The sequence below is a fragment of the Hylobates moloch genome, unplaced genomic scaffold, assembly GCF_009828535.3.
Source record: "Hylobates moloch isolate HMO894 unplaced genomic scaffold, HMol_V3 SCAFFOLD_23, whole genome shotgun sequence".
NCBI lineage: Eukaryota > Metazoa > Chordata > Mammalia > Primates > Hylobatidae > Hylobates > Hylobates moloch.
In genome coordinates this window covers 20675714-20701096 of record NW_026652298.1, presented here as the reverse complement: position 1 = coordinate 20701096, position 25383 = coordinate 20675714, and the positions used below count along the sequence as shown (strand labels likewise).

General features: G+C 38.5%; 1 protein-coding gene across 4 annotated transcripts in view; it reads right to left on the bottom strand.

Annotated features, from left to right (window-relative positions):
• The window catches only part of TNPO1 (transportin 1), a 101767-nt gene extending 77324 nt beyond the window's left edge, over window positions 1-24443 (bottom strand). For 2 of the 4 annotated variants that reach the window (XR_009211857.1, XM_032145261.2), the window contains exon 1: window positions 22048-22185. Coding sequence is in view for 1 of the 4 variants with exons in the window: in XM_032145261.2 (XP_032001152.1) it covers window positions 22048-22062 (15 nt within the window). In the remaining 3 variants the exon portion in view is untranslated. Of the gene's footprint in view, window positions 1-21847; window positions 22335-24344 lie in introns of those variants that run through there. The other 2 variants (XM_058434195.1, XM_058434196.1) reach the window with 2 other exon arrangements.
• Between the last annotated feature and the right edge of the window lie 940 nt (window positions 24444-25383).

Sequence of the window (25383 nt, the reverse complement as noted above, 5' to 3'; positions counted from 1 at the left end):
CTAAGACAGAAATTGGCACCAAGAAGTGGGGTGCTACTATAAGAAATACCTAAAAATGTGGAAGTGGCTTTGCAATTGGGTAATGGGTAGAGATTGGATGGTAAAGGGCTATTCTGGTAAGGGCTCAGAAGAGGAGAGCTGCATGACATGCCTCAATCCTCTTAGAGATTTCTTAAGTGGTCCTCTCTGTACTGGTAGAAATACAGACAGTAAGGGCTATTCTGATGAGGTCTCTGAGACAGATATGAGGAATATGTTATCGGAAACTGGAGGAAAGGCCATTCTTGTTGCAAAGGGGCAAAGAATTTTGCTGAATTGTGTTCATGTCCTAGCGTTTTGTGGAAGGCAGGACTTAAGAGTGATGAAATAGGATATTTGGCAAAGTGTTCAAGGTGTGGCATGGCTTCTCTTGACTGCTTATGGTAAGATGCAAGAAGAGAGAAACAAATTAAAGATGGAATTTGTAACTAAAAGGAAGGCAGAACTTAAAGATTTGAAAAATTCTGAACCTGACTGTTTGATAACGAGATTAGTATGGACAGAAAGAAGCTAGGTGCTATTCATCAAGAAAATGAACAAATGAACCAAAAGGCATTTCAAAGATGGTTGGGACTATCTTGCCTATTATAAGCCCAGAATGCCAGTGCCTTGGGAACAGAATGATTTCAAGGCTCTGCTACCCACATTATAGTGTAGCACTCCCTGGCTACCCTAGCTGTGGCTAAGCCACACCCAGGTGCAGCTCAGACCACCCCTCCAGAGAGCATAGGTGGTAAACCTTGGTGGTGTCTACATGGTGCTAACTCTGCAGGTGCACAGAATGCACGAGCTATGGGAGCACTGTCACCTCACGTAGATTTCAAAGAACACCCTGAAAAACCCTGGGCCTCAGGCAGAGCACCATCACAGGGTGGGGCCACCGCAAAGGCCCCACTAGGGCACTGCCTAGTGGAGCTGTGGTAGCGGGGATACAGCACAGAGCCTACACGAGGGCAATACCTAATGGAGCTGTTGGAGTGGATCCCCTTAGACTGAAAGAGCCACTGGAGTGCAGCTCCAGCTTGGGAGAACCACAGGCAGTAGACTCTTAACTCATGAGAGCTGCAGCATAGGCTGTGCCCAGCAAAGCCATAGGGGCAGGGTGACCTGGAGCCTTGGGGGCCCAATCCCTACCCAACTGTATCTGGAAAGCAACACATAAAAGTCAAAGAATATTATTCTGGAGACTTAAGATTTAATCTTGTTTGCCTTCTTGGGTCTTGGGCTTACTTGGTTTTGCAGGCTCATAGCTGGAGAGCAATTTGCCTCAAGATGAATCATACTTTGGGCCTCACTCATATCTGATTTAGATGAGATTCTGGGCTTCTGACTTTTGAATTAATGCTAGAATGAGTTAAGACTTCTGGGGCTACTGGGATAGAATGAATGTATTTTGATGAAGCACATAAATTTTGGGGGGCCAGGGGCAGAATGCTATGATTTGAATGTGTCCTTCCAAAATTCATCTTGAAACTTAACCCTCAATGCAACAGTATTAACAGGTGGAGCCTTTAGGAAGTGATTACATCATGAGAGTTCTGTCCTCATTAATGGGATTAATACCCTTATCAAATGGCTTAAGGGAGCCAGTTTGGCCTTTCTGCTCCCCTTCCACCATGTGAGGGCACATCCCTTCTTCCATGTGGGGATGCAGCAAGAAGGCTCCATTTATGAAGCAGTGGGCAAGCCTTCACTAGACATCAAATTGGCTGGACTTCCCAGGCTGTGTACTAGTATGAGAAATACATTTTTATTATTTTATAAATTACCCAGTCTAAGGTATTTTGCGACAGGAACAGACTAAGGCAGGTGATATTCTAAAGTAGAAAAATCAAAACAGAAATATTGGAAGAATAAGAACAAAGAAAAAAATGGAAATCAAGTGGTGGACATTAAAGCAGATATGAATTAAATCAGTACAAAAATTGTATAAGGGCAAAAACTAAGTATAGTCATGTGTCAGTTAAGGACAGGGATATGGTCTGAGAAATGCATTGTTAGGCAATTTCCTTGTTGTAGTAACATCATAGAGTGTGCTTACACAAACTCAGATGGTGTAGCCTACTACACACCTAGGCTATATGGTATAGCTTGTGGCTCCTAGGCCACAAACCTGTATAGCATGTTGCTGTACTGAATACTGCAGGCAATGGTAACACGATGGTAAGTACTTGTGTATCTACACATATGTAAACATATAAAATGTACGGTAAAAAAGCATAAAAAGATAAAAGGCATAAAAATAAAAAATAAAGTATAAAAAGCATGAAAGATGAAAAAATGGTTTATCAGTATAAGGGACTTACCATGAATGGAGCTTACAGGACTAGAAGTTGCTCTGGGTGAGTCAGAGAGTAAGCGGGGAGTGAATGCAAAGGCCTAGGACAATAGTGTACACTACTGTACTTAAACAACATTTTCTTTCTTCAATAATAAATTAACCTTAGTTGTTACTGTAACTTTTTACTTTTTGAACTTTAGATTTTAAAAATTTTGACTCTTTTAATACTTAGCTTATAACACAAACACACTGTACAGCTATACAAAATTATTTTCTCTTTATATCCTTATTCTATATGCTTTTTTATATTAATTTTTGTTTTACTTTTTAAACTTTTTTGTTACAAATGAAGACACGAACACACACATTGGCCTAGGCCTGCACAGGGTCAGTATCATCAATGCCACTGTCTTCCACCTCTATGTCTTGTCCCACTGGAAGGTCTTCAGCAGCAATAACAAGCATGGAGCTGTCATCTCCCATGATAACAATGCCTTCTTCTAGAATACCTCCTGAAGGACCTGGCTGAGGTGGTTTTACAGTGGACTTTTTAAAAAACAAGTAGAAGTACACTAAAAATAACAATAATAAATACATGAACCAATAATAGTTATTTACTATCATTATCAAGTATTATGTATAGTGCATAATCATACGTGCTATATTTTTATATAACTGGCAGTGCAGGTTTATTTACACCAGTGCCACCGCAGACATATGAGTGAGTAATGCATTGCACTATGGCATTAAGACACAATAGAAGCTTTTCAGCTCTATCATAATCTTATGGGACCACCATGGTATATGTAGTCCACCGTTGACTGAAATGCATGAGTGTAGTTGATGGAGGGTGGACCTCATGTTATGCAAAGGGATAGGACAAGAAAATCCTATAGAGATGGTCCAAAAGTGGGAAAAAATCAGTAGGAACTAATGTCATATGATAGACTACTATACAACTAAAAGTTTAGTGCAAAAAACAGCAGCATATATTCTGTAAGTGTTCACATTATTTTTCCGTTACTGTGATAAAGAAACATTGAGGCTCAATCAAGATTAATGAGACATATAAAAATTCATGAGTATAAAAAACAGAATGAAATGTGAGATGGGAAGGAAATCTGAAATTACACTGGACACAAAAGATAATGTTAATCTGTACACATTAAGAAAGTGTTCAGTTTATAAGCGTAGTCCCTTAAAACCGAATCTTAGGTTAAAAAGCTTATTTTAGTCTTACAAATAGAGATATTAAGTTGTCGGCCAATTGAATATCATGTCCATTCATTCCCCTCAGCCCACAAAATAAAAATTTATTAACTTTAACTGTAATTAGAGAATGGCAATCATAGCATCTAAGCTTCAGAATGCAATGAGTACTAGACGACATCTATCCAATCCTCTTATTTTAAAAATGGGGAAATCAAGACCCAGAAATCAACATTACAAATTAAGAGAGGCTGTGTGCGGTGGCTCATGCCTGTAATCCCAGCACTTAGGGAGGTAGAGGTGGAAGAACTCCCTAAAACATTCAATTTCTTCCACTTAAAGCAAAAACATCTTGGGACTAGTTTGTCATAATACATAACATTATATAATTATGTAATATATATAATCATGTGGCATATATTTGAATTTTTATCTAATATTGCTATCCTGATTAAGCTCTTTTATTTTCAAGAGGGGGAATAACTCAAATTCAGATTTTCTAAGAGAAAAGGGGAGGTTTATTTTAAGTCATTCATGGATTAGAAATAGAAAGCCATCAGGAAGTAAGGCAGTTTTCAGCAGCAGGGAGTTCTCTAGGAACTGCAGGGTTGGTACAATGAAGGCTAATGACTGCCATGGGAATTAATTTCCTTTGATTTGAACACCAGTGTAAATCTGAGAGCTGACATGCAAGTCTCTGAAAGGTAGGAAGTCTAATGAACATACCCAGATGGGTGGAGAGTAAACTGAGTGGGAAGAGTACAGAAAACCCAGAATAAAGTCATCTGCCAATTCAGGTGTACACCTCTTTACGGACAACAGAATTCCTTCCCCATCTACTTCTACCCCTCTCCTCTCCTCTCTTCCCCTATCTTTTCCAAATTACACTATTTTGTTTCTGAGCACTGACAAGCACTGCCACTGATGCCATCAAGGGAAAAAACACCTCACAATAGTCATTTTACTAACACTTTACACCAGGAGAAGATGTAGGGACAGTGGCAATTTACTCTCACTATGATGCTAGCTTTCAGGTAGTACTTGGTTCTCAAGACTCAGACACTCTACTGTCTCAAAGGACCTACAACATCTCTTGGGCATTTCCAGGAGGTACCACTGTTGACAAATATAGCAGATGAATATCTGCTTTATATGAACAAGTATAAAAGAGAGCTCCTAAAATATTCCAACAAGAAAGCAATACATTAGTAACTTTCCTGGGAAGCTAATATAGAACCAATAGTAGCACATGAAAGAAAATTCACAGGAGGAAATACAACATTAAACAAACATGAGAAAATGCTGAACCTTACTAGTAATCAAATAAATGCAATAATAAAGTAATGGTTTTAGTCCAATTAGCGAAGATAATTTTGGAATGATAATATCCTATGCTGCTGAGGAGATGATGATTCAACTTTAACAAATTACTGATGGTAGTGTAAAACTAATATGACCTATAAGAAATAACTCAACAATCTATATTGAGCCATATACACTTTCATACACTTTGTCCTCATGATTACACTTCTGAGCCTGTATCCTAAGAATCCTAAATACATAAAAGAGAGTATTATACTCAAAGATTTTATCCCAGGGTTATTTCTAGTATCAATAGTAAATATATGGCAAATAATATAACCTTCAACTGATGGGGCTATTATGCAACAATCAAAAAAAGAAGGTTAATTTCTGTAATGATGTGAAAAATATTTATGCTTAAAAAGTGAGAAAAAAGATAAAATACTTAAGTTATGGTACTTGAACGGTTAAGTTTTAGTTACCTGGACAATTAATGTACTTAGAGCAACTTTTTCCCAGATTAAGCTATTAAAATAAGTAGGCATACTATGAAGAAAATACTGAAAACAAAAAATCTTCATGGTTATAAAAAAAAAATGGATTCAACTTTTGCAAAGCTCAAGCATTGTACCAGAAAAATTGTTTGATAATCCAAGAGACTTAGTTTCAGAGAAAGACTTTCTTGAATATTAGAGAACAGAAGTTTTACTTAGATAAAAGGAGTTATTACATATTCTATAGTTGTGATTACTGTTCTGATACTTTGTGTATACAAAATAATTTTTAATATGTTAATAATATGAAATTCATGTTGACATTAAATGCTACAAAATACTAAGTAAAAAATACAGAAACAGTAATAGTACAAAATTTAAAAGAACAAATCCCCAAATTTTATTTTATATCAAAAGACATAATAATACAAGGATCTTTCATCGATTTCCTAATTTTTCAAATGCTGACACAAAATTCTGGAAATATAAGAAAAAACAATAAATAGCTCAAACAATATGTTGAACTAGAAGAACTAAGAAAAAAACCCTACTAAATGTGTAAAAGCCAAAAGCAAATGAAAATGAATTTTAGCTTAGAAAAGAGGGCCTATATTCTTCTACAAGGGTTCCTGAGACTTCTGCAGAAATAAGTTCTACAGACTGTCTCAATAATCATAACTAAAATATGTTAAGTAAAAAACTAATGCATAATAAAATCTCTACTGCAAAAATAAATAAATCTAAAGTACTTATGTTAGAATCATCAATAGATTCTTCTTAATACATTTTTCTGCCGAAGAAAACTAATGTGGTAAGAAGGGATGGAAAGAACAAGAATGCTTACAAATATCTTGACTAACGAGCTAATGGCATAATTCTGTGTGCCTGTTTAGTCTTTAAGGTAGATACCATTCATGACTATACACTTACAACTGGTAGACATAAGAATCTAATTACTATTTCAAAAACACATACTATTTCCATTATAGCAAACCAATTCTTAGAAAAAAACATAAATTCATTTATTATAAACTTCTCCTAAATCCTGGAGGAGGATTGAGAGACACAAAAAGAAAATCTTTGTCTTGAGTCACATGAAATGATACCTCAATTTAAAAAATAATTTCATGTAGTAACTGATCCATATTATTTAGTTAATAAAATACATAATTTTCAGTTAACTCTTGGTCATACATTATTATAAGCATACTGTGCATCTTCTAGAAGGAAGGAATGCCAGCTATTAAATCAAAAGCAAACATTTCTTAAGTGCTGGTATGTGCAGGATCTCACAGCTGGCAATTACCAATATAATAATAAAACATCTGAAATGAGAGGATAATAAAACATCTGAAATGAGAGGATGAACTCAGAAATTCCTAAGATTTCTTATTAATTTAAATTGTTATTAAATTCAATAATTCAATATGTGGGTAGGCATTTGATGAACTTGCCCAAAAACATTTGAGATGTTCAGGAGTTTGTATTTCCCAGAATCAGAATACAATAATTTTATCTAAAATGACAATTTTGCCCTAGCTGCTGAGCAATTTAAACTCTACGGGAATCACACTCCAGTGAGTGTGTGTATATTCTGCTTTACAAATAAAAATTACCTCCCACGTACCTAACAAAAGTCTCTAGCCCATTAGGATGTAAGGTTAAAACAAAGCTAGAATTTTTATTAGCGCCTTATCCTTTTTATGTCTCATCCTTTTATTTCTCTACTGACTCTTAAGCTTCTCCATCAAATTCCTACATTAAATACTAAACTACCATACCACTCTCTTGATTCAGAACTTATTATCTATGCTAAAACCAGACTCCAGGAAAATCTCCTACCTTCACAATCCCTTTAGGTTTCATTGTTTCCTATTTGGGCAGGGGTATCAGGCCAAGGGAAGGATGACACAGACACTTAAACTCACAGCCACAACCTATCTAGAGCTAACAGCCCAGGGTAACTGCATGGGGCTTTAGGACCAACTGCCTTCCTCCAAGGGTGTTTAAGTCTTCAGTGCCAAGAAGAGCCAAAATAACATCAGAAAAAAATAAGGGGCACCCGGAATCTGGGGCTGTAGTCTCAATTCTCTGCATAAGAACAGCCAACTTGGGAATCCTACACCGATCACATACTCTCATTTGGTTTAGTTCCTCACCTATAAAGCAACTAAAGACCATGTTCCTTTCAGCTTCTAGAAGTAAAACATTTAGATAACTATAAACAAGGAATAGTCATACTTCACATACAAAAGCTGGCATTGCTTCTTATACTTGCTACTGAAATTCTCCAAGCCACTCCTATCCTTGAGGGAAACTTGTATTCAACTCGATTGTTCAAGAGTAGTTCTGGGTCTAAGTTACCTGAGTGAAAGCTACATATCACTTGAATCTTTCAGCAAATACTTGGGCTCCTGTGAAAGAGCACAGTACTGTGCTAGCCTTAGGTGACTTCTTTTATTTTATTTTATTTATTTATTTATTTTTTATTATTATACTTTAGGTTTTAGGGTACATGTGCACAATGTGCAGGTTTGTTACATATGTATCCAATTAACCATCATTACATTATGTATGTCTCCTAATCTGTCCCTCCCCTCCCCCCCACCACAACAATCCGCTGGGATTGCCCTTTCTGTGTCCATGATTCTCTTTTCAATTCCCACCTATGAGTGAGAATGGGTCATGTTTTGTTTTTGGACCTTTATACATTGGAGGATGATTTTTCCATGTCCTCCCATGAATCATCATTTTATGGCTGTATATTTCCATGGTGTATATGTCCTCAATTTGTCTACATCTATAACTCTTCGCTATTATGAATAGTGCCGCAATAAACATACGTGTGCATGTGTCTTTATAGCAGCATGATTTATAGTCCTTTGGGTATATACCCAGTAATGGGATGGCTGGGTCAAATGGTATTTCTAGTTCTAGATCCCTGAGGAATAGCCACACTGACTTCCACAATGGTTGAACTAGTCTACAGTCCCACCAACAGTGTAAAAGTGTTCCTATTCCTCCACATCCTCTCCAGCACCTGTTGTTTCCTGACTTTTGAATGATGGCCATTCTAACTGGTGTGAGATGGTATCTCACTGTGGTTTTGATTTGCATTTCTCTGATGGCCAGTGATGATGAGCATTTCTTCATGTGTTTTTTGGCTGCATAAATGTCTTCTTTTGAGAAGTGTCTGTTCATGTCCTTTGCCCACTTTTTGATGGGGTTGTTTGTTTTTTTCTTGTAAATTTGTTTGAGTTCATTGTAGATTCTGGATATTAGCCCTTTGTCAGATGAGTAGGTTGCAAAAATTTTCTCCCATTCTGTAGGTTGCCTGTTCACTCTGATGGTAGTTTCTTTTGCTGTGCAGAAGCTCTTTAGTTTAATTAGATCCCATTTGTCAATTTTGGCTTTTGTTGCCATTGCTCTTTGACAAACCTGACAAAAACAAGCAATGGGGAAAGGATTCCCTATTTAATAAATGGTGCTGGGAAAACTGGCTAGCCATATGTAGAAAGCTGAAACTGGATCCCTTCCTTACACCTTATACAAAAATTAATTCAAGATGGATTAAAGACTTACATGTTAGACCTAAAACCATTAAAATCCTACAAGAAAACCTAGGCAATACCATTCAGGACATAGGCGTGGGCAAGGACTTCATGTCTAAAACGCCTTAGGTGACTTCTTGCAGAAGTCATATTCAAGTCATATTCAATAGCAGGAACAATCTTTGGTTGAAAATGTCGGAGACAAATTTTCAGCATAACTTGTGCTTCTATCCAGCGGAAGTCTTTACTCACTATCCCTCAAAACTGTGTAACAGAAAACTGTGTTCATCACTGAATCAAAAATCCAATGGAGCATTCTAATGCCTATTCTGAAGCACTTGTGGTTCCAATGTTTCACTCTTTAATGCTCTTTTCCTAAATTAAGTCTCACAATATTTTCTAATAAAGGTTTGACATGCAGGATTTTATGAGCTGAAACAAACTCTTTTTGAAAAACTCTTAAACCATGTCCATATACTACTGCCAACTCAACCCTATCACAAAAGAATCCAAGTTGTTTTACCTTTCTAAACAATGAGTACTAATAACTCTGAAAACACATCATTTATGCCAAAGTCTGATAAATTTACATATAAAGTATCTTCACTTTTCTTGCTCTTCCTTCTGACCTAATGTTTATCAGGATGACATATTAAACTGATCTACCATTATGAAGAGTTATAATACACATCTAGAAATTTTTAAATTATCCTTCTTAGATAACGATCATTGCAAATACCTCTCCATCTAAAAAGACATGACCACTAAATATAGCATAAAATCCTAGACCAGATCAGGTACTGGTAGAAAAAAAAAAATGCTACAAAAGATGTTACTGGGACAACTGGCAAAATTGTAATGTGGGCTGTAAAAAACTAAATATCCTGAATTTGCTCACGTTTGCAGTTTCATGAGATAATATCCTGGCTCTCAGGATATGCACATTAAAGTATTAAGGGCTAAAGAGGCACAGATGTATGCAGCCTACTCTCAAATGACCCCCAAAAAATTTGTGTGTGTGTGTGTGTGTGTGTGTGTGTGTCTGTGTAGAGAGAGAGAGAAGCAAACAAATGTAGCAAAATGTTAAAAATTGGTGAATCCAGGTAAATATGGGAGTTTTCTGAATTACTTATACTACTTTTCTGTAGTTCAAAATTAATTTAAAATAATATCTTTAAAAACCAGCTTAGACTCCATTCATCCCCCACAACGAAATTTCTCCACTCCCTACAATTCACAGAAACATCTTGAAAGTTGTAAATAGTCACTGTCTCCCATTGTACTCCACTCCACTGAGAGATTTCCATGATGCCAAACCCAACAACTTCTTCTTGGCCTCATCTTAATTTCTTCACAGCGCTGAATGCAGGTGACCACTCTTTCACCTCTTACGGCACCACATCTCGCTGGTTCTCCTCGTATCTCACTGGCTGCTCTTTGTCTCCTTTGCTGGCTCCCCTCAATATCCTATACCCACTTCTATTCCCTATCTATATAATCTCATCAGTCTGCAACATTAAAAGCACCCTGAATTCCAGACTCAAGTATCCAACATCTGACAAGACATATCTGCTTGTCAAATGGGCATCTCGAACTTTGCTGGTTGAAAGAAAACTCTTTTTTTTTCTGGCAGGATCTCCCTCTGTTGCCCAGCCTGGAGTGCAGTGACATGAACACAGATCACTGCAACCTTGACTTCCCAGGCTCAAGTAATCCTCTCACCTCAGCAACCTGAGTAGCTGGGACTATAGGCACATGCCACCATGCCCAGCTAATTTAAAAAAAAATTTTTTTTGTGGAGACAGGGTCTCCCTATGTTGCCTAGGCTTGAAACAAAACTCTTGATTCCCTTCTCTAACCCATTCCTATCTGCTCCTCCTCAAGTTGCCTAATACCACTAAATACTACTAGTTTTCACTCAGTTGTTCAGGCCAATTATGGAGATCAGAAGTAATGATCCTTATTTCCCTTGATTTCCTTCATATCCCAAATCCTAACCATCAGTCAAGACTCTTAAAATACACCATCAGTCAAGACTCTTAAAATATACCATCAAAATATACTCTGAACTGACCACTTCTCACCCGCTCTGCTGTCTACCCTAGTCCATGGTCTAGGCAGATTTGTCTGCTTCCTCTTTTGTTCCCTCATAACCCATTCTCTGAGACAAAGCAGCAAAAATGATCTGTAATTATTAAATCTGTAATTAAATCATGTATTCCCCCCATCAAAATCTTCCAATGGTTTCCTATCACACAGAAGATCTTATATCCTCATCACAGCCTGCAAAGCTGTACCTAACATGGGTGCCTGCCCATCTCTCTGAACTTATCTCCTAGTAGTCTCTGTCCCCTTTTTCACTATGTTCATCACACTGGTTTTCTTACAGTGCCCAGATCATGCTAAGTTTGTTCCCACCTAAGGGCCTTTACTTTTGCATGCTTTTTCCCCCATATTCACATTGTTCACTCCTTCTCCTCTTTCAGATTGACTGCTGGCCAAATAAGACATTTAAAAAAGGCAATGTCCTCTTCCTTTTCTCTCTACCCTACCCTTTACTCTCCATTTCCTCTCACTGCTTTATTTTCTTAATATGTATTTGTTTTTTCTCATCTCTTCATTAAAAAAACTTAATGTAAAACATTAACATGTGACAGTTTCTCATTGCTAAAAAAAAAAAGAAAAGCAAACAATATATATGAAATTCAAGCTCCTTTCAACTATCTCTCTTAATCTTGGTCCCCTCCCCAGAAGTACTTTAGTATGCATTTGGTTACGTATCCTTGTAGAGTTCTTCTCTATGGAATTAAATACACTGGTATCTCACGCCTGTAATCCCAGCACTTTGGGAGACTGAGGTGGGTGGATCACGAGGTCAGGAGATCGAGACCACCCTAGCTAACACGGTGAAACCCCATCTCCACTAAAAATACAAAAAATTAGCCAGGCATGGTGGCGGGCGCCTGTAGTCCCAGCTACTCGGGAGGCTGAGGCAGGAGAATGGCATGAACCCCGGGAGGCGGAGCCTGCAGTGAGCTGAGATCACGCCACTGCACTCCAACCTGGGCAACAGCGAGACTCTGTCTCAAAAAAAAAAAAAAAAAAAAAACAAAAAAAAAAAAAAAAAAAAAAAAAAATACACAGGTATCTGTAGAAACAAAACGTGTTTTAGGCCTGTTCCATAACAAACTTCAAAATACGCCTTAACTTTCCTAGTCATTATACACAGATTTTGTTACTCATTGTAATATATAGGTCTATCGGTGAACATTTAACATAACTACCATTTTGCACCATCACGAACAATTCATTTAACAAATACTTATTAAGTGTCTACTACATTCTAGGCTCTGTATCTGTATCTTGCTGCAGATACAGCAAAAAATAAAGCAAAGATCTTGCCCTCTTGGAGCTTGTATTCTTGCAGGAGGAGGAGGACAATAAACAATAAAATACATACTGTAAACTTTTTGTGAAAAGGGCCAGAGAGTAAATATTTTTGGCTTCGCAGGCCACATGTATATGTCACGTATTTTTTGCTTTGTTTCACAACCCTTTAAAAATGTAAAAACCATTCTTTTGCTTATAGGATGTACAAAAACAGGGCAGAAGGTCATGGAGCTGTGGCTTGCTGACCCCTAATATAGTATGTTAGAAGGTGGTATGTGCTATGCAAAAAATAAAAAGGAGTCCAGGATAAGAGTGGGTGGGGAAGGGCAGGATAGAATATAGTATTAAACAGGGTATTCATAGACGGTAAGATCTGAGCAAAGACTGGGAGGTAAGTCCATAGAGCCAAGCAGATATGTGGAAGAAGTACATTTCAGAGAGTGGCGCCAGCAAGAGTCCTAAAGTAGGAACAGGACAGACATAGCAAGGAGGCCAGTGAGTAAGGGGAGGACAGTGGTAACAGTAAATGAGGTCAGGAAGGTAAGGACAAAGTGGAGTAGATTGGGCAGATCATGTAGAGCCTCACAGGACCAGCTTTTCTCTGAGTGAATGAAAGGGAATGTCAGTCCATTTGGGTTGCTATAACAAAATACCATAAATGAGATAGCTTATAAGCGACAGAAATTGATTTCTTACCATTCCGTAGGATGGGAAGTCCAAGATCAAGGCATATTCAGTATCTGGTGAGGGCTGCTTTCTAGCTCACAGACTTCTTGCTATGTCCTCAAGAGACAAAGGGCAACGGATCTCTCTAGGGTTTTGTTTTGTTTTGTTTTGTTTTGTTTTGTTTTGAGACAGAGTCTCACCCTGTCACCCAGGCTGGAGTGCAGTGGCGTGACCTCAGCTCACTGCAACTTCCGCCTCCTGGGTTCAAGCGATTCTCCTGCCTCAGCCTCCCGACTAGCTGAGACTACAGGCACGTGCCACCACGCCCGGCTAATTTTTTGTATTTTTGGTAGAGGTGGGGTTTCACGGTGTTAGCCAGGATGGTCTCGATCTCCTGACCTTGTGATCCGCCCACCTCAGCCTCCCAAAGTGCTGGGATTACAGGCATAAGCCACCGCACCTGGCCTCTAGGACTTTTTAAGGGCACCAATCCTATTCATGAGGACTCCACTCCCATTTCCTAATACTACCACCTTGGGAGTTAGGATTTCAACAGGCTGGGAGGACACATACATTCAGACCATAACAGGAGCCATTGCAGGAGAAGTGACAGGGACTGTCTTAATTTGCAAAAGGTTTATTCTGGCTACTGTATTGAGAAAATACTGTTGGGAGGGGATAGGGCAGAAGGGGCAGACCAGGTAGTAACCTATTTCAGTAATCCAACAAGATGTGATGGTAGTGACTTGGACAAGGGTGGTGGCAGTGGGGGAAGCGGTGAGGCATGATAGGATTTTGGATGTATTTTGACGATACAGAAAACAGATTGTCCTGAAAGAACAGATCTGAAGAGTAAAAGAAAAAGTGAAGTAAAAAATAAGGCCAAGATTTTGGTCTGAGCTACAGGAGGACGGAGTTGCCACTGACAGAAATGGGGGAGTCTGTGGGTAAAGCAGGCATTGGGGAGAAAGTTTAGGAGTTTAGTTTTGGATATGCTGACTTTGATGTCTATTATTAAACATTTAGGGGAGATGTTGAATAGGTAGTTGCACATATAAGACTGGAATTGAGGAGAGAGGCTAAAGATCTAAATTTGGGTATTGTTGATATTTACATGGCATTTAAAGCCATGAGACTAAATGAGATTACCAATAAAGTGAACATAGACAGAAACAAATAAACAAACAATTAAGACTTGGGGCTCTCCAACATTAAGAGGCCAGTGAAAATACAGGAAAAGGAGAATTACAAGGACCAGCACTGAGACAGCAGATAACCAGGAATGTGTGACGTCCTGGAAGGCAAAGAAGAAATGGTTTCAAGGCTAAGGGAAGCAAACAGCTTGTCAAATGCTGCTGACAGGTCACATAGGATGAGAATCAATAACATAGGGCATTTAACAATATGGGGGCTACCGAAGAACCAGAGGAGCTGTTTCTGTGGGAGTGGTGCAGACAAAGGCTTGACTAGACTGGGTTTAACAGAGTACTAGAGGAGAGAACTTGGCAATAGCAAGCACAGACAACTATTTTGAGAAATACTGCTCCCAAAGGAAACAAAAAATTGGGGTAATGTGGTGAAGTGGGACAAGTTTTTTTCCTAAGAGGGGAGAAATAATAGCATATCTGTTTGCTGATAGAAATGATTCAATAAAAAGAACAAAATTGATGATGTGGAAGAAGAGAACCTGAAGCAGAGTCCTTGAGCAGATGAGAGAGAATGGGGCCTAGTACAAAGGCAGACAAGAATATGAACAGTTAATCTAAGGTAACGGGCAGGAAGACAGCCATGTACTGAGCAGATGCTGCGTAGACCCTTTCATAAATAGAGTGCCAGAGGTATGTGGAATGGTGGCAATCTATGGAAGTTCTGATTACTTCAATTTTCTTAGCAAAGGGGGAAGCAAGGTCATGAGCCGAAGGTGAGGATGGGAAAAGAGATATAGAAGGTTTGGGGAAAATAAGATATGAAATAGTCATTTAGAAGAGTGGGAAGAGTAAGCAGACTAGGAAAATACAGTACAACCATCAGGCAGCATTACAGACCCACTTAAGGTTTGTGGCCATGTGTGGTTGTGTGGTTTTTTTCTGGCCATGCTCAGTTACATAGGGGCGAGTGCAAAAAAAACCCCAGAGTTTGTTTTAACTAGGGCTCTGGTTTTGCCAAAGCAAAGAGCAAGGAAAGGTATCCAAAGAAATAATTAAACTGATTAACCATGAAATTTAGATGAGTAAATTCTATGTAAAAGGGAGTGAAAACATCAAGAGGGTAAGGGGCAGGGGAGCAGTCATAGGATCAATGGGTTGGAGATTCCACTGGGGTCAGAAGATGATTAGGGCTGAGGCACTAGGAGTGAGCTGCAAAAATAGGAAGAAGCGGTAACAGAGCAGAACACATGAAATGGCAACTATGGAGGGACTGCAGTTATTGACAGTGCACGAGGGTATCACTGTGGAATGAGTGGCTGATATAGCGTAGATGGGAAGAGCACTGGAAGAGAGGTCTAGGAAATGAGAGGCCAGGGTTTGGGTGGATCAGTTATGTACATTCTTATCAATTTCAATATAAAGACTGGAGAGTGGGACAGTGAGCCTTTATGACATAAATCAAAACTGAAGATTATAGGGAGAAAGGAGGAAGCATAGTCTGAAAGAAGTAAGAAGACTCATAACAGATATCTTTCCCACCTCTAGAAACTGTGGAAGGAAAGTTACAGAGCAAACAAACAAAAACAGCCCCAACTGCATAGTGGAAGAGAGTCCGGTTTCCATTAGAGCAAAAAAGTGAAAACAACATCTAAGAATGGTTCAGACTGGATTTTGCAGATGATGGACAGTTAATTTCACAAAGTACAGTAGAAGGGTATGAAAAGTTGAGAAGGGGTTTAAGAAAAAGTGTAGACTCCAGCCTGGGCAAGAGAGCTAGACTGCGTCTCCAAAAAAAAAAAAAAAAACACAAACATGTAGACCCAGGCTGGGCTGGGCGCGGTGGCTCACACCTGTAATCCCAGCACTTTGGGAGGCCAAGGTGGACGGATTGCCTGAGGTCAGAAGTTGGAGACCTGCCTGCACAGCACAGTGAAACCCCATCTCTACTAAAATATAAAAAATCAGCTGGGCATGGCGGTGTGTGCCTGTAGTCCCAGCTACTCGGGAGGCTGAGGCAAAAGAATTCCTTGAACTCAGGAGGCAGAGGTTGCAGTGAGCTGAAATCGCACCACTGCACTCCAGCCTGGGCAAAAGAGCAAGATTCCATCTCCAAAAAAAAAAAAAAGTGTAGACCTTTTTATGAATGGAGTGCCACAGATAAAATGTGAACAGGATGTCTGGAGTTTCTGTGGTTACTGACAAAGACTAATCCTAGCACACATGACTCCTGATACACTCATGTGTTTCTCTAAGAAATGGAAACTGCTGGGTCAAAGATGTCTTTACTTTAAAATAGCCGTACTGATATATTCAATGTTATCCCTACAACCTTCTCAATACATACTAACAAAACTTTTTTCTCTTTTGCCAGTATAATGAGAAAAAAAAAAAAGTCACTGCTTTACTTTGCATTTTTCTGCTGGTGAGGTAAATCATTATTCCATGTTTACCTGCTAGCCATATTTCCTCGTCTGTGGAACTTGCCCACTTAAAAAACTGAGTTGTTTTCCTTTTTAAATCGATGTAGAGTGCTTTAAAAATCTATTTTATTCTGCTCTTAATGATTCATACAAATCAATCTTCTAGATTCATTTCATATCTTTCAATGGCTCATGATAGGGTGACATAAGGCTCAGTAGGTTCTCTCTCTTCAACATCCCTCTGTACTATATATTAGAGTTTGTCTAATTAAGGCCTTAGTCAAATCTGGCCATACCATTGGTTTCATAACTGTTTTTGCACTACAGTGGTAGAGATGGCATGGCCCACAGAGCAGAAAATATTTGCTATCTGGCCCTTTACAGAAAGTTTGTGGACCCCTGCTATATAACTTTCAGGGCCCCTGAACCGCTTAAGAGTTCCAAGAACACAGCAGATCTTTATGTTTACTGACACACTCACTGAAATGCTGTTCCTAGTTCCCAAAATGCTCCAGACATTCCCCCTAATCTATTCAACGAATCTATTACTGGCCTTTCTTGGTGTTTTTACAGATTTATATCACAAAAGCTGTAAATACACTTATTGAACTTGTTTATTTACCTATCTCTTTCTCCACTAGTATGTAAATCTCTCGACAAGAGATAATCCCAGCATTAATAAATGGCACAAAAGTCCTTCATGGTTTGCTAGCTCTCTCATCATTTCCTAGTTCTGCTATGCTCCAGTCAAAATATATATTTAATTTCATTAAATATTTTTCAAAAACATAATTTCAAATGGTAACATAATAATCAATAGTTCTGTACTTTTATATCTTTAAAATTTTGGTGGATACCACCGATTCCTAATCATTTATTTGCATTTATTTAGTATATTCATGATTTGCTGAAATACTTCTCTTCCTTAATTCCTTTCTTAGTAAAAACAAAAGTGGTGGAATCTTATCCTTCCTAGCATTAACTTTTTCATCTGTGGTAGAAACATATGGGGCTCCACTAATAAATTATTTTACTAATGGCTTCGGAGTCATCGATAAAATGCAACTCAAATATGAGGGTTTTTTTCTCTAATTTTCAGTATAAATTTAACTTCCTACACCTTGTAGGCAGTTCTATTCTCCTTATGTGAAACATATTATTTTTTTGCTTGTTTCCGCAGTAAAACCTTCATTTACTTTACCAGGAGTTTTACTAAACGTATATTTCAATTTAAGCACTTACGGGCCTTTTCATTTCTCTTACTCCCCAAATTTAATCAAATTTGAGATTTCTTTGGTTTTCTCTCACCTATTTGTGTTAAGATCATTAAGAATTGCACCCACAGATATTTGGTGCATTCACTTTAGAACCCGGTTTTATATAGTTGTTACCAATTTATCTCATCCAGGTAAAGATTTTCTCTTTCTAAAATGTGGAAAGTTAAGCCCTGTCTTGTTTAACTTTGCAACTTACCCATTCATTATTCCCAGCTCAGTTTAGCTATCTTAAAAATGTGGTCTGTGATCTATAGTTAGTTACAGTATAAAATCCTGAATATGTATATAATATAAAAGTATACAAATAAAACAGCATGATGAGCCTTGCAGTCAAGCAGATCTAGATTCAGATTCAGGCTCGAACGCTCTGAGCCCTTGGACAAAGTACTTACCTATTTACACTTTGTTTTCTCATCAGTAAAATGGAAGTAACTCCCGTGTATAACACAGAGCCAAGATAATAAATGAGAAAAATGTACATGAAAGTGACAATGTATGTTAAATGCCTACAAATGATGTCTAGTACATTACAAGGAAAACGTTAATCCACTCTCTATTCCTCCAATCCCAAAGCAACAGGAACAATAAATACTGTGTAGTCTCAATTTATATTAATAAGTTCATTATTAAATTCCCTTAAGTAAAAGCAATTTGGCAGTATGGACCATGAGCTTTGGATGTTTACTTTGACTCAGTATTTTTGCTTTGGGGACTCTAAATAATCTAGAATGCAGAAATTGATTTTTGTATGAGGATGTTCATTGCAGTTCTTATAACTGCAAAAAAATTAGAAACTGTTTAATAATGAGAAATCCACACAAACATGCAAACATTAAATATGGTGACAAAATAATTAAGTAGCATAAGAAAATGCTTATGGTGCTAGGTGAAAAAAGAAGAATACAAAATTACTCATATAGTAAAGTCTCAACTGTGAAAAAAATCCAATAAACTCAGAAAAAAACATTGGAAGGAAATGCACAAAAGGGCTTACAGTAGTTACTACGTAGTACTGATATTTGTAATTTTTATTTTATGGTTTTCTATAGTTTTCTGAAATAACTAACAATGATAATGACACTGATGATAACAGCAGTTATTATTTATAGAAAAGTTAATACATGTCAGGCCCAGTTTTAAGAGCTTAGTGTATTAACTCATTTAATACTCATAAGATGAAAAAGTGAGATTAAATAATTTGCCCAAGGTCACACAGATAATTACAGAAGGTGCCAAAATCTGAATCCAAATAGTGTGGCTCCAAAGCGCCTGTTCTTTACACCACACTGAAAAGTTTTGCTTTGTTTTAAAACTTTAACCGTTAAAAAGGCATATATAAATCCCAACTTTATGGTCTCACAGTTATCAGCTTTTTCTCAGTACTGAGTTGTAATATTCGCTCTGGCATGGAGTGTCTTTTTGGATTAAGAGGTAGCCACTATTCCTATATGTATTCTATTTACTCCAGAAAATTCCAAGACAAATCCACCTCCCTATTTCCCATTTCAACATCTCATTTGACCACTGAGACTGTAGAACTCTAATATTCCTACTTATTACAGCAACTTACAGTACTTCAAAGGACCCTTCAAAGCAACCCAATCAAACTTGCTTTTGAAAACCTCTCCTAACTAATATCCACGCGTATAACTACAAATCAGTTACCACTTGCTGTAGTTTGAATATGGTGTGTCTGTCTCCATCAAAATTCATGTTGAAATCTGATCATGATCTCGTGGACATGATTTAGTTCCCTGAGGGTGAGTTGTTAGAAAGCCAGGCCCTTCCCTCAGATTTCCCCCTCTTTGCCTGGGGTGGCTTCCCCTTTGACCTTCTCTAGCAGGTTATGATGCAGCACAACAAGCTGACCAGATGGCGGCGCCTTGCTTCTTATACTTCCCAGCCTGCAGAACCGTGAGCTAAATAATAAACCTCTTCTCTTTATAAATGACCCAGTCTCAGGTATTCTTTTACAGCAACACAATACGGATTAAGGCACCACTCTTGCAAACATCTGTCTTCCATTGCGAAGTTCATCCCTTGTACAACCCGGAAGACTCCTTCACCTGCCAACACTCAACAGATTTACCATGGCAATGGCTGAATAGGGTCAACTAAGAAAAATCCTCAACCTCCAGGGGAATTTCACTGTTTCTGATCCTTCCTCTTTGAGGATGGCATTGTTCTCCATTGTTTTTGAAAATCTCATCAGTTTCTTTGATTCTCTCAGCTTTCTCACCCTTTTGCTGGTAAACCAAACTGTTTTGAGGGGGGGAGATATCTTTTTGGCACCAGTAGGTATTCAAATATCAATCTCAGGAGAAAATATCACAATTTATACCCTGGCCAATAAAAAGAACTCCCCCACTTACTGCTGTGCTCCTCTCTGCAGTTTATATTTGATAAATTCATTTATTTGATTACATATATCACTTGGTTTGACTTTGCTTTATAACCAGGTTTCTTTCCTTAAAAAAACATTTGCAGAATCCAACATGGTTAAAATTCAAGAAATTCTTCTAAATATAGATGTTTACATTTACAACATTTAGAAAAACTGAGTTCATGGACTGGCTTTAAAATTATAAATAAGAAAAACTACAGTCATAAAAACAATGAATACAATAAGAAGTGTTGATATTGGAAAAGCTTACAACTAGAATCATATATTTTTACAAAAATCTTATTCTGCTCACATTATATAATGGTAATAAAGCCACTGAGAGTTGAGGTAGAAGTGCAAACAAGATTTTTATAGATATTTCAGTGGGAGGAATTTAATAATTCCTCACTAGGACAAAGATGAAGCCACATCAAGGGTGGCGGCCCCTTTTAGGAAAAAGAAAACAGAACACTAGTACTTCATTAGGCTCTCGTTAAATTGCATGAAGTAAAAATCGTACTGCCAAACTAGTATAAATTTATGCATTGCATAGTTAGAGACTAAAAAAGAAATCTGCACCTACAAACTATTATTTCTCTTTTGTGGTTGCTAATTTTCATCCTGGTACAGTCTTCTCTAGGAACAACTAGGGTGCCAGGTAAGGTAAAAGTAGAAAACAGATCCTTTCCCAAAAAACGGAACTTTCCCCTTTTCCACTAAACATAGTTTCTTCATCACTCTAATATGGAAGCTTTGATATAACAGGGAAACTTAAAATGCTGCAGGAACTTTTGTTATTCTAAAAGTGAGTACGTCAGGACAGCCATTTTACAACCTTCATTTCCAAACACCTATTACACCTTACATCTTGCAATTTTAAAAGTATCTTTTCTTTAGGGTAAAAAAAGTACCACTTACACATTCATCATTCAAGTCATTACTGTTTCAAAGGACAGTTATTAAGCTTCTTAATACAGCTGTCAAAATGAATTTGTAGATAGCCTCCAATTTCAAATTTCTACATTTACATCTACTGATAGACCAACCTGATTAGCGATTAAGATAACAATCTTAAACTCTAAGCAATCCTTGCAAAATCCAGTTGATTTTTAAAATCAGTAAGCAACATGCGATCATTTTTAAAGAAAGTCATTCCGAAAATAGCTTGATTGTGGTGGCCAGTCTGCTCCTCAGCAGCTGTTTCCTGTTGCTTGTACGCATGGGAGTGGAGGTAGAAGTGCAAAACCCACAAGCCCACGCAAAACTCGTACAGTCACAAACATTATGTAAACATGTCGTGAGGCCAAGAGGCCCCAAGGAGAAAGAACCGCCGGGAGGAAGAGATCGGCAGGCTGCATGTGAGGACGATGGGCGCTGTGTGCGGACGCGGCAGACCCGGGCAGAGGGGCCCAGGGCGGGACAAAGACTGGCCCATCTCGGGCAGCACCGGCCAGCGCCCAGAACCAGTGAGAGGCAGCCGTCCCGGGGCAGCCGACTGCAGCACTCAAGGGCCCTCAAACGCCACAGCTTAACAGGCGAGGCAAACGTTCCCCTGAATATCAGACCCTTCCCTTCCCGCCCCTTGTAACGGGCTCCCGCCGCCCCTAACGGGCTCCTCGGACACTTGAGAAGCCGCCGTCGCGGCTCCCTTTGACCTTCTCTAGCAGGTTATGATGCAGCTCCCTACCCGCGTCCCGCAGCGCCTGGGCGGGCAGCTGTTGGGGTTAGAACCGCGCCGCCGCTGCCTCCCGGCTTCAAACGGCCGGGCAGGCACCGAGAAAGCGGGCGAGCCCGGCGTCTCTCCCGTAGGCGCGTCAGGCAGCTCGGAGCTCCCAGCCTCCGTTCCCGCCCCTCCAGTTCGGGGCCGCGCACCCTCACGCCACCTACCCGGTCCCACACCATCCCAGAGGCCTCGGGCGCTCGGGCCTTCGGCCGAAGCGGCACTGCCTCCTGTCCGGGGCCTGAAATGGCTGCGGAACAAAGAGAATCTGGGCTCCACCGAGCGCCGGTCCGATTGGCCGGGGGGCGGAGCCCGCGGCGGGAACGTTCGGCGGCGGTCGCCTTGGCAACGGCGGCGAGGCTGGGAAAATTGCGGCCTGGGTCGGCTGGGCCTGTGGGCCTGCGTCCGGCAGCGCGCGGCCGTGCTTTCTAAGCGGGCTCGGTAGCACCAGACTTCACCTGCCCGGCGCGGGACTCACAAGTGCTCGCACTCCCTGCGGCCGGCGCGCTGACCGGAGCCTCTGGGTCTGGCACGCAGCAGCTGCAGACGCTGCCCGACGCTGTGGGGCTGTGAGGAAAACGGCCTGCCGGTGTGGTTGCCCAGACTGTGCTGGGCCCTCCTAGGTGGATGGCCTTGCCCCAGCCTAACTTCTGTGCCCCAGCATAACCTCCAAAGTAACAGCCGTGCCCTGGGAGCCTGTTCAACACTGAACACAACCCCACAATAACACAGTTCCAGCGTCGCTGGTAAAAAGCAGAAATGGCTTCGGTAGGTAGATGCGGGTGGATGGCTGCCTGCTTAGAACAATATAGGCTTTTGACGTATGTTGTATCTGGCGTATAAACTACTATGTAATTAAAATTCAGTGATTTATACAATTTTTACGTCTCTAGGTGTGCAATCCTATAAAACTGTAGTTTCTTGCTCTTAGAAATAACAAGCCCTTCTCTCCCTAACCTGCCATCATGAGAAATCAAAATGTCCTGTATTTTCTGTACGGCAAATGATTCAAAATGGGAGTGGTGGACGTTTTTATACGCAATTGCAACAAGGCTAATGAGATAAATATCAGTTCCCTTCCCTCAGATTATTCTTATATATAAAATTTACTGTATAAAAATACTTAAAATTTGCATAGCTAGCTGATTTTTATTTTCTAAGGTGATGATGCCCGTGATAATATTCCTCACATGATCAATGTGAGTAGAATACCAGCAGTTCCGACTATCTTACTGGAAGTGCTGTATATATTTTGAAAATGTGTAACAGTTGTTGCCTTCCTGTCATAATTTAGGTAAAATTACAGTACATATTACTAGAAAATGTCTGTAAATTTTTACTAAGATAATTTGTTCATCTAAACGTGTTAACAATTTTCATTTGAACTACAGTCATTTTGCAGGAAAAACTAGTTTATTTAACCTAAAATTTGAGACTAAAAGTACCATTTTTTAATCATTGAGAAATTGAACTTAGCAAGGGAAAATATTATAGATAACTAAAATACTCATGATTTCAACATGTTATATTAATTTGATAGTAATTGGATACAGTAGTGCATATCAAAAAGAGGCCCCCCCCAATAGGAGTAGATTACTAAGAAAAAAATGTAATATAAACTTTTCTAAATGGTAGTTTATCTGCAGGAAAATATACCCAGAAAAAGTATATTTATCCAAATAACAAATGGCTTATTTCTGCGTTTGAAAAGTTACATCGTGGACTAGGATCTGTACAAATCAGAGAGTGTGTAGTATTTGCATTCTACTTTGCTAAAGGAAAAAACAGAAATATTTCTAAAATCTAAAGGATTAGCAAATAATGACAGATGTAAATACTACTGACTAAGCAATTAGTAGGAGTTCACTTGATTAATAGTTTGGAAATAACTGAAATGAATTGAAGAAAAAGTAACATATTATTTAGCATAAGAGGATTTATTGGCCAAAATATTTTGAAAGAAAAAAATGTTGATTATCAGATGTTGTAAAATTGAGATTAAGCAAATTAAATATGTATTCTTTTGTAAAAATTAAAGTGAATGAAAATATTAATATAAAATAGTTCTATGTTGAATAGAGATTCTTACACATGTAGCCTTTTTGTCTCTTCTAGGTCAAATTAAAAATTCATGTTTTAAACAGTAAATCTTATTAACAAGGATTTATTAACATGGCTTATTTTATTTTTCTTTGACAGTTTGCACATATAATAGCAGCTATCCAGTAGTATTTCCCTTTATACCTAAATATGCTCATGTGGTAAAACTTTGAAGAATTATTGATAATTTTTAAATGACAAAAATGAAGTTAAAATTTATAAACTTTGTTTTTACCTTTAAAACATAGATACCTTATATTTAAAATTTCTGTATTAATTTTATTTTCTTAGGTGAAAAATTTACCAAGATAAAAATAAAAACATGTTAGAAGTTACAAAATAGCATCTGAGGGAGAAAACATACCTATAAGCTTTCACCTAGGAATGACAAGATGCTTATTTTGTCAGGTGTAGCATTGTTAAAACAAGTGTGGAGCTTGCAGGCAGAGGACCTATATGCAGATGGTGGCTTTACCATTTATGAATGCTTTTGGTTCAGTCTTTCTGAGCTTCACTTTTTTTTGTCTGAAACAAGATTAAGTAAGATAAGTTACATAAAGAACTCATTAGCAGAGTGCAGGGCAGGTTGTTAGAGGGCAATGAATGAAAGTATTACTAGACATTAATATAAATCAAAGATGTTTGAGAAGGAAGAATGATTATTGAAAAAGTAGGTCTGGAAGTTCAAAAATTGTTAAATAAATATCTTTAATAGGCAATTGTTGGTGAGTATATGGAAACCTAGTAAGATAGGTAATTTTTTATATACAGACAAGCTTCTAAAATAGAATAAGCCTGGGCGCAGTGGCTCACGCCTGTAATCCCAGCACTTTGGGAGGCCAAGATGGGCAGATTACCTGAGGTCAGGAGTTCGAGGCCAGCCTGGCCAACATGGTGAAACCTCGTCTCTACTAAAAATACAAAAATTAGCTGGGCGTGGTGGTGGTCGCCTGTAATCCTAGCTACTCAGGAGGCTGAGGCAGGAAAATTGCTTGAACCTGGGAGGCAGAGGTTGCCGGTGAGCCAAGATCAGGCCATTCATTTGCACTCCAGCCTGGGTGACAGAGCAAGACTTCATCTCAAAAATAAGTGAAAAAATAAAAATAAATAAATAAAATAGAATAGGATCTTCTAGAATGTTGTTTCCATTTATACTTCTGGAAAGACAAGTATTTCACATTACGTAGTTTAAAGAATTGCCTTACATTGAAACATCTTCAGGTTGACATTATGAAAAAAAGTTTAATTATTTAGAAGAATTTAATTAAAATATTGAAGAGGACAGTTGTAGTCAATATTCAGAAATGTGTAAATAATCTACAGGCATTTCTCATTTAAAGTAAACCCAATATATAAAGTTTGAATTCTTAAAAATGATAAATTAGGGAGTTATTAACTGGGAA